The following is a 10,971-nucleotide window of genomic DNA, read 5'->3' on the forward strand; positions in this document are numbered from 1 at the left end:
TTTATTAATGATCAATTTATCATTTCTAAATGAAGTATTGCATTATTTATAAACCAGTTATTTAAGAGTTGTCAGTAGTTCATAAGATTACTTAGAAAGTGTAAGTAAATGATTAATAAACTTTAAATGTACATTCATACATCTTATTATTCAGACATATAGTAATAGTTACTTAGTGTGTTAGTAAGTGCTTTATTAACATGTATTTGTACTGTAATTCAGGGTTAATTCAGGTAGTTATAAAGCATTTAGTTGTGGTTAGTTAACTATTTTGTGAGCTCATCTAAAGTGAGGACTAGTTATGCCTTGTAAAGCATTTACAAAGGAGATTTAAAGGCTTTTAAATATTTCGATGTTTTGTATCACTGTGTTGTGTTTGTTTCATTTTTCTGTTTAGAAGACAAATGAGTCTTTAAATCTCCTTTAAAAATGCTTTACAAGGCATGAATAGTCCTCACTTTAGATGAGCTCACAAAAATAGTTAACTGACCACTACTAAATGCTTTATAACTACATTTACTTACACTTTCTAAGTGATCTTATGAATCACTGACAACTCTTAAAGGCACACTGTGGAACTTTTCAACCTTTATAATATATTACCAAAACCCATTGAGATGGTACATCGACTTACAATAGGTTGAATGACACGTCTGCCGAAGCCTGAAGGTGTCTGTATCGCTTTTACTAGCACTATGTAACTTCGGGTTTCGGGTAGGAACCCGAGCACAAAAAGAACTACAAAATTCGACCGCTTTACGGCATACGTCACTTCCCCCACCACCCCAACTTCCTCAAATTCTAACGTGAGAGCTCAACTCGCGTTTGATTGCCGGTGTCTGTATGTTGTCGTCATGGCTGAATCAACAGCTACTCGGAAGAAAGCGAAGAAAGCAAAGATTTTGTCAGAGGAGACCAAAAAAAGAAAAAGGGAGAGTTTAAAATAAACATCGGCATAAAAGTGTATATGTAATGTAATATTTACTGCGAATTCGTGTAACAAAACTGATATAAGTCAGTCACAACATACTGCCGTATACAAATGTAAATGTTTTTTTTTCCTTTCAGCTCATATATGTTTGTATTTGTGTAAAAGGAAAAACAAACTGAAGACTACAAATAACGGAAATATGTAGTGAGTTATATCAGTTTTGTTACACGATTTCCCGACTACTCGATTTCATCTCCAACCCATTGCAAAGAGATCCTGAAGACGTTAATTGTTTGCTTCAGGTGTGTTTGATTAGGGTTGGAGATGAACTGTGCAGGACAGACGATCGGCAGGAGCATGATTAGGCAACCCTTGTCAATGCGACTTACCTGATCAGACATTGTTTTCTACTTTTATTCAATTTGTTTTCTTTATAGGATTTATATTATTAATCTTATATTTATATTATTATTTTGGTCAGTAGTGAATCGATTAACTTTCTCCAACATACAAATCAAATGCCGTCTGCACACACATAAAGACACGGGAGGTTGACCGGTTGACTGTTTGTTGACTTTTGCGACAATGCTGCGGCGCTTGTGGCCTCTAGGGGCACTAGACGTGAAAATTACAGGTCGAGCGCACCCTAGTGGCCAGAAATTCCACAATGTGCCTTTAAATAACTGGTTTATAAATAATCCAATACTTCATTTAGAAATTATTAATTGATCAGTAACAAAGTATGAAAATACAATTATTAAACACATTATAGATATGCTTATAAATCAAGAAAAAAGCATTTATAGCTGTATTTATAACTGCTTATTAATTTCTATTAATGCTTTATAAATGATGAATTAACTGTTTACTCATGCTTAACTAATGATTAATAGTGTGCAGTTATTATAAAGTGTTACCTAACACCGACATGTTGTCCATGCGGATCAAGACGTGGTGTCCTCTGAGGTCTGGCAGAAATGCATTGAGGGCTAACCAAACTGCTCTCATTTCAAGGCAGTTGATATGTAAGCTCTTCTCCGGGCTCAGCCAGAAGCCGGAGACAGGCTTGCACTCGTGCAGCGCTCCCCAACCTTGGTTGGAGGCATCTGTGAAAATGACTTTCCTACTGGAGGCCACACCCATAATTACACCCGACTGGTACCAGTTCTGGGCTTTCCAAGGGACTAGAGCTCTCACACAGCGCTGGTTCACCATAATGTGCAGGCGGCCTAACAGCCATGCATGGGCTGGCACACGGCTCTTTAGCCACACGGCGCATATGCAGTAACCCTAGTCGGAGTACTGACTATGTGGTGGCCATTAGACCAAGAAGCCTCTGAAACTTCCTGAGTGGTGTGCGCACCTACCCTGAAGGAGACTATCAGCTGTTGGATAGAGAGAGAGCCCACTCTGGTGTGAGCTGTGCCCAAAAAGATTCCATTCTGGCTGGGTAACAGTTTGCTCTTGGAATAATTGATCCTGAGACCCAGACATTCCAAATGGCTGAGTAACATAGATCTGTATGTCAATAATTCGGTCCTCAACTGAGACATAACGAGCCAATCATCGAGATAATTCAGCACGCGCACTCCCCGTTGCATCAGGCGAGATATCGCTGTGTCCATGCACTTCGTAAATGGCAGACCGAATGGTAGGACTGTGTATTGATAAACCCGCCCCTCGAATGCGAATCTCAAGAATGGCCTGTGGCTGGGCATTACCTGAATGTGAAAGTAAGCATCTTTCAGGTCCACCGTAAAAAAAAAACAATCCCCTGGGCGAACCCGCGCAAGGATTTGTATGGTAGTTATCATTCTGAATGGCCTTCTCATTAGGGGCTTGTTCAGATGTCTCAGATCTAAAATGGGGCGGGTGCCACCGACCTTCTATGGTACAAAAAAGTAACGGCTGTAAAACCCTGCCCGGCTCAGTGAGGGGGGGACTGGTTCGATCGCCCCTTTTGCTAGCAGATTTTGCACTTCGGTGTGACGCACGTGAGCCACGCTGCTTCTCACCGAGGTCTCGACGACCGCCTGAAAATGTGGGGGTCTGCGAGAGAATTGGAGCGAGTAGCCTTAATTATACCCATAACCCAGTTTGATACATCGGGGATGGCCTGCCAGGCCTGGGCCCTTGTATCTAGGGTTTGAACATATATTGGGGCTGGGTCGCCTAGCATAGGGGGACCTAATACCCTTGTGTTGTGTTTTGTGCACATGTTCTCTTTTGGGTTGTTTTGACAAACCTGACAGAGAGATAGAGTGACAACTGGGGAGGGGTCTCCTAATGAATGAGGACCGATTATCCTGGTGTTGTGTGTTTGAAACACTCTTTTTCTGCTTATTTTCAGAGGAGCGTGTCTTATGATGGGCCTGGACTGGTTTGTGAACACTCATGTCTCGCTCTATCAGAGCTGCTGTTGAAGCAGTGACTATCTGTCGTGGCGCACGCTTCACAGCGGGCGCGTTGCCTGCAGTGATAGTGTGCGGTATCAGTGGCGTGTGCTTTGTAACGGGCTTGGTAACTGGTTTGAGAACATTTCCAGCCACCCATGAGCGCTCGGGGGGCTGTAGGGGAAACATTTATTTCTCGCTCTGTTTGAGCTGCTGTGAGAACAGCATTTGTCTGCAGCAGTGCGCGCTTTATAGCAGGCCCATTGACTGCAGCTATAGTGCGTTCTTATAATGGGCCCTTGCTGCAGTTAAAGCATCACAGATACCTGAGCTAAGAAGGAACGGTGAGGGATGAGCGAGCTCTCTTTGAAAGTGTTAAATAACACCGGAGAAAATACTTTCTCTGGAGAAAGTGAGTCACGCGGGAGGCGGGGCCGGCGTGGACTCACTCGTTTCTGACACTCATTGTTCGTCTGAATCATGCGGAGGAAGCACGAGACGAAGGGCGTGTGCAAAGGGGGGGGGGGGGGGGTTTGGGGGCACGCGCAACCGGGCGCGAGGGCAGGAAGAAACAGGAAGCTAGCCACGAGCACCGAGAGAATGGCGGCTTGTTCTTGCAGTGAACAGCCATGGTGAGAGCAGTTTCAGAGTGATTTGAGTCCAGGCATGAAAACGCACGTGTTGTATTTGAGTCATGGAGAGGGCTCTGCGTGACTTGCAGAACGGGAGGGCACGATAGCTCTCTTGTGACGTAAAGAGAGATAGCCGCGTGCACATCAACCGCGCGCTTCTTCCATCGCGGCTCAATGAGGGAAGGAAGCTGGGGAACGCGCGAGAGAGAGCAGTTTCAGCGCGCGCACGGGCCCTGGTATAAAAGGTCTCTTTATATAGAATGTGAGTCACGCAGGGCGGGGCCGGCGTAGGCTCACTTGCTTTTGAACGCTCATTGATACTCTAACCCCGCTGTTGTGAAATGGGAGGGTACGAGGGGCGGGGTCGCTTTCTGTATGCAGGGAAGCTGGCTGCGAGAGCAGTGTGTAAAAATTGTCAAGCAATAAACTTCGCCTGCTGTCAGAGCCGGGATTCGAACACGGGTCTCTGGCGCAGAAGTCTCAGATTACACCACTTAGCCAAGGGGGGGTGGACCCAAGCATGATGTGTCTGAGTCTTGGAGAGGGCTCTGCGTGACGTGCAGAACGGGAGGACGCGGTAGCTCTCACGCGTTAAGAGGGCTAGCCGCGCGCAAATCTAACTGCACACTTCTTCCGTCGAGGCTCGACGAGGGAAAGAAAGCGGGGGGAGCGCGAGAAGCGGTTTGCCATCTGAAAGGAGAACTAGCCGCGAGCGCGGGAAGTAAATAAGCAGGCTGTCGCATTTCTGGAACAGCCGCCCTTGTAAAATGGACTGCATTTTATATAGCGCTTTCACAGACCCAATGGCCACCAAAGCGCTTTACATTTTGCCTCACATTCACTCACTCATTCATACACCGACGGCGGTGTCACCCATGCAAGGCGCCATCCAGCTCGTCGGGAGCAGCTGGGGTTAGGTGTCTTGCTCATGGACACCTCGACACTCGGTCAGACACCTTCCGGTTTGTAGACAACTTGTATGAACCACTGAGCCACTGCCGCCCTTGTGAAGTGCAGCCTGTGCGTGGTGAAGCCCAGGCATAAGGCGCGCTCAAGTGTCCATCCGCCTCGTGCAGAGAGGCTCCGCACAAGGCACAGTGGACAAAGGCTTATGAAGCGCGAGGCATTTGCAACAATGCCTCGAAATGTTCTCTTTTACAAAAAGCAGCAGCAGTGAAAGGATATAGCATCGTCTTGCCGGATGGCCACAGGAGAGCAGCGAGAGAAGAGGAGCGGCTTCCGGGTAAGTTGAAAGGCGCTGTCCGCTGTTTTCAAGGCTTGCTCTAGCTGATCTGGCTTGATTCGACGGCGAAAAGCTTCAGTGAGGACTCAGAGACATGAAGTGTCGCTGAAGTTGAGTTAATCTGATATATTAGCCGAAATGAGCGGTCTTTATAGGCTTAGGCCATGCCCATTTAGGCGCGCTCTGACATACTCGGCGCCAAGTCAGTTGATTGGGTCGCGCGTCTGAGGCGCTCGGCCATTGGATGTGCAGTTGCCGCAGCACAGCCAATGAGCGAGCTAGACGCTCTGCTGTGCAGCTGCACTGCGTTTTAAATTATTGCTTCAATATTTCGAGGAAAAGGAGTTTCCCAACTGCGTATAGCTACGCAATAAGAAGTGACCGTTCTCGAAAGGGAACCAGCGTTTTTTATTTATTATTATTTTGCTTTCTTTTGATATATTGCATGTTCAGATATTCATAGCAAAATAATTTGGGGCCCAATACTGTTTTGTGATATTGTTTTTTTTTTAAAAGCCTGATGAGGAAAGATTTAATAATTATTATTTGCAGTGGTAAGTTTGAAAAGCACTAGAGGCAGAATTATGCAAAATTTATATGCTCTATTTATTTATGTTTTACATATGCTATTAATTTATGTTTCCAGTGAAATGAAAGGACTTCAGAGGCAACAACAGGCCTCCTGAGACGTGTTAGATACTATAAAAACACTAGCATGCTCTGGTGACTTCACAGTCAAACTAAATCAGCATTCATTTAATTCTAAATAGAGTTCATTGCCTGCAATTTTAATGAAGATGTAATGATGGTCATTTCAGAGTATATAACAGAAGGTATTTCTAATAATATTTTTAATGTTAAAAACAACAACAACAACAACAACAGCAGTTTTTCTTAGACTGAGTTGAATTATTACTCTGCTAACCATTTAATTGAATGATTATTATAGAACTGATCACACTTAAGACGTTACAGTTAGGGTCACATTACATGAATAAGACACTGTGGCTAAACATTCTGAGCTGAATGTTTATTTATTTATTTATGGTGTAAAAACATATGAACTTTGTTTGCTCTCTTCCTCAGGTCAATGAAAGTTTTCCTTGTAGGAAAATGGAAAATGGAACATATTTTTACTTGATGTTGTTTGAAAATCTTGGGTGCGTAAAATATGCTTTCTTCACTTTGGGGTTTATTTTTTACTGTGCTGTCATATGCTTTAATATTCTTATTATTCTTGTAATAATTCTGGATAAGAAATTGCACAAGCCCATGTACATTTTGATGTCATGCTTGTCCATCAATTCTGTATATGGTACAGCTGGCTTTTTTCCAAGGTTATTGACAGACCTGCTCTATGATACACATATAATCTCCCTTGAAGCATGTCTCATACAGAGTTTTGTCATTTACTCATATGCAGCTTTTGAGTTTACAATATTGATGCTAATGGCATTTGATAGGTTTGTTGCAATCAGTAAACCTTTGCATTACAACAACATAATTACCAAACGGTTTCTAACTTTTCTAATAGTTATAGCATGGCTTTATCCAACTACGTTAGTTGGTATTAGTGCTCTTTTAACTGCAAGGCTGACAATCTGTGGTAACAAATTGCTAAAGGTGTACTGCCACAACTATGAAATTGTCAAACTCTCATGTGTGAACAATACTATTAATAATATTTATGGTCTGATTGTAACTATCACAACAATTTTTATCCCTTTGAGTTTTATACTGTATACCTATGTCAGAATTATTATAATTTGTCAAAGAAGCACACGAGAGTTCAGGAGCAAAGCAGATAAAACTTGTATTCCACACATGGTGATCCTTTTGAATTTCTCAGTTGCTATTTTTTGTGAGCTCACTTTGACTCGATTTATGAATGGAGAACTTCCTATAGCGCTGAGTCTTGTCATTTCACTCGAATTTATTGTTATACCACCCTTTGTAAACCCTATTGTTTATGGTCTAAACTTTCCTGATATCCGCAAAAAAATTATGCATCGTATAAAAGCCTCCAAATAGTATGCTTTGTTTCTGTTGTAATACTGTAACACAGAAAACCAAATTTGAAGACATTTAAAGATAGTTGTTCAATCAAGCTGTCTAGTTGCAACCTTCTAGTTGTGAGTGACTAATAAATGTGTTTACACCTTTCTGAATTCTATACAGATTTCCTTTAAATGACCTCCTCAGTAAATACATGCACTGTAAAAAATGTCACTGCTATTTAATTAAAAAAATTATGGTAACAATATTACACATAATATTTTTGAGTAGTTAAGGCTTGATTTCTTTCATGGAATCTAACAGTTGCAAGTAGAACATTACAGGTTGCCATCTCTTAATTACAGTAATTATGACATCGTGTGAAATTATAATCATAACTCATAAGCTCATTGTTTTGGTTCAGGAGGAACTGTTTGCGGTGCTCTGTGCCTCTACAACTCTGTATAGCCTTAGCACTGATGACGTGTGATGTCTGCAGGGTGCGTTGAGTTATGGAAATACATAGGAAATACATACGGTACACCCAATGTACTTTCATAAGAGGTATTTTCATAAGAATAATGTATATTAATAATGAGCATAATGAGCATAGCGCACTAACATCATCGAAACATTAGCTATCCTGAAAATGTTTTTCACAATTTAAAACAATCTATTGTTTTATGTGAATGATTAGGCAGAATGATTTTCAGATCAATTTGAAGCAAAAACTCTAGGCGACAACATCCACTAGTCAAAAGTCTTGTGGACAGATATTTAGTATGTTATTTGTGGCCTTATATTAGAAACTTTATTTTTTAGTTTTTTCAATAACCACGCATAAACAATATTCTCTCAAAAATACAAACATGTACATACATGTTGATAACATATTATGGTAGCCCTGTGTGTGCTATATAGAGTGTAATTTCACCTGTGCCATTAATATGTTTATAAGCAACTGAAAAAAGCACAAATGTCAGAGCATGCCAAAACATCTCAAGGACCCCGAAAACACCTCAGACCCCAGAGGGTTAAACAGTGATGAACGTCAAAGTGCGGTTTGACATTTATGCCGAGTTCACACTGCACGATTTTCAAACTCGTCAGATCACTGTTCTTTTCACACTGCATGACTATCTGGGGTAGCATTCAGTCCCTGCTGTTTGCATATCGCACAATGAATCGGCGACAGGGGGTTTCACATTGTATGACTTTACAATAGGAAGAATCGCTGACAACTCTGTCTGGTCCGCAAACTACATTTCACATCCAAACACACGCGAGAAGTGATAAGGAAGATCTTGCGTGTGTGAGACTGGAGTTCTTTTTTTGCGATCCAAATTGTCTGTGTGACAAAAAAAAAAAAGATTATGGAGGAGACGCGGAGAGCAATGATTGTGTGTTCTGCAAAGAAAGTTGGAGGTAAATAAATAATCTGTTAATGTGCTGCTGTTGTGGCTGGTTAAGCAAATGTTTGTACTTTGTTTCTGTTTGATATAATTGTAAATATATCTATTAAAATACTGATATTCTGGTCTATAACTCATCCCCGAACTTCCCGCAGGGGGGCATGGACGTGGCTTCTGACATCACACTTGGATGTGGGCCGGGTGTCCACCGCAGACTGCAGCAAGGCACTTCTCCTCCAGCTGGAATGGAAGTTTTGATTGGTTTTGGACTCTAAACAGACAGACCAGTCTGAAAATACGGCATCTCAAATGGCCTGTCTGTTATTGCACCCCTGTAGTTTGAAAAGTGCCTGTCAATGCCAGCTAGCCCTGTTGCTCGGTCGTCCCTTTTGTCGTTTTGAGTATGAGTATGTAGTGTCAAATTCAGGGATGCAAACACATGTATGGTCAAATAAGCGAGAGGTAATAGAAGCCCTCACCCCGCGGCAAATATCCAGATATTTACATTGCCACCAACCCCTGCCATCCCCGGCCCACCCCTATAGGCACATAGGCTGCAGTCAAATTAAATTCAGATAAAGTTTTGACAAAAAAGGTTTTATACAAAGATAAACCTCACATATTTCAGCCTTTAAATCATTTTTATAAAAAGAATGAGTCAAAAAAGATAAATTACTGACATTTACAATGCACATTTGCTTATCTTTTAATATTAAAGGGGGGGTGAAACACTCAGTTTCAGTCAATCTCATGTTAATCTTGAGTACCTATAGAGTAATATTGCATCCATCATATCTCCAAAAAGTCATTAGTTTTATTATATTTATAAAAGAAAGATAGGCTGTACCGAGTCTTTCCGGAAAAAGCCGAGCGGGTGGAGGCGTGCCGTGTGGGCGGAGCTAAATAATCACGAGCGAGCGAAGTTTTAGAACATTTGTGTGTGTCTACCAAGGGGGTAATCCATCGACCGGAAGTTGAAGCCGGCAGGGTGCCGCCATGTTGTAGCAGAACTTCACTTGCGTTAGCATTTACATTGACTCCCATTCATTTTAGCGTCACTTTGACAGTGAATAACTTTACATCTGAGGCGTTTAAAGACTCCATTTGTCTATTATTTATTTCTAAAGAAACACGACAATGTATAAAGGGCTCCATTACCTTCTATGTTACATTATGGCCCCGTAGAAACACACTGTAAAAAATAAAATCGTAAAAAAACGGTCAATGACTGGCAGCTACGGCTGCCAAACAAAAACCGTAAAAATAAAGTAAAATATCCTAATTTAAATTGAGTGCAAAAAACTTTTCCAAACTTTGTCCTTAAATGTTTTACAGAAAAACACTGTTATTTTACAGTTATTTCCTAAATTATTATGATCAAACACCTTCACTGTGAAAAAAAGGTCAAATGACTGTCAGCAATGGCTGCCATACAAAAAAACATAAAATGAATGTAAAATATCCTAATTTAAATAATAAATACTATTGCAGAATTCTTCAATAAGATTTTTAACAGAAACACAGTTATTTCACACACACATATATATATATATATATATATATATATATATATACACTCACCGGCCACTTTATTAGGTACACCTGTCCTACTGCTCGTTAACACTTAATTTCTAAGCAGCCAATCACATGGCGGCAACTCAGTGCATTTAGGCATGTAGACATGGTCAAGACAATCTCCTGCAGTTCAAACCGAGCATCAGTATGGGGAAGAAAGTTGATTTGAGTGACTTTGAACGTGGCATGATTGTTGGTGCCAGAAGGGCTGGTCTGAGTATTTCAGAAACTGCTAATCTACTGGGATTTTCACGCACAACCATCTCTAGGGTTTACAGAGAATGGTCCGAAAAAGAAAAAACATCCAGTGAGCGGCAGTTCTGTGGGCGGAAATGCCTTGTTGATGCCAGAGGTCAGAGGAGAATGGCCAGACTGGTTCGAGCTGATAGAAGGGCAACAGTGACTGAAATAACCACTCGTTACAACCGAGGTATGCAGCAAAGCATTTGTGAAGCCACAACACGCACAACCTTGAGGCGGATGGGCTACAACAGCAGAAGACTCCACCGGGTACCACTCATCTCCACTACAAATAGGAAAAAGAGGCTACAATTTGCAAGAGCTCACCAAAATTGAACAGTTGAAGACTGGAAAAATGTTGCCTGGTCTGATGAGTCTCGATTTCTGTTGAGACATTCAGATGTTAGAGTCAGAATTTGGCGTAAACAGAATGAGAACATGGAACCATCATGCCTTGTTACCACTGTGCAGGCTGGTGGTGGTGGTGTAATGGTGTGGGGGATGTTTTCCTGGCACACTTTAGGCCCCTTAGTGCCAATTGGGCATCGTT

At 41.7% G+C, this 10,971-nt stretch overlaps 1 protein-coding gene across 1 annotated transcript; it reads left to right on the forward strand.

The window, feature by feature from the left end:
• The first annotated feature begins 6,312 nt into the window (after positions 1-6,312).
• Positions 6,313-7,230, forward strand: LOC130095992 (olfactory receptor 51L1-like). The gene has a single exon (XM_056262605.1). It carries the CDS (start codon positions 6,313-6,315, stop codon positions 7,228-7,230), a length of 918 nt encoding a protein of 305 aa, XP_056118580.1.
• Positions 7,231-10,971: the final 3,741 nt, after the last annotated feature.

Source organism: Rhinichthys klamathensis, unplaced genomic scaffold (genome assembly GCF_029890125.1).
Source record: "Rhinichthys klamathensis goyatoka isolate OS25496 unplaced genomic scaffold, OSU_Roscu_1.1 h1tg000194l_1, whole genome shotgun sequence".
Lineage (NCBI taxonomy): Eukaryota > Metazoa > Chordata > Actinopteri > Cypriniformes > Leuciscidae > Rhinichthys > Rhinichthys klamathensis.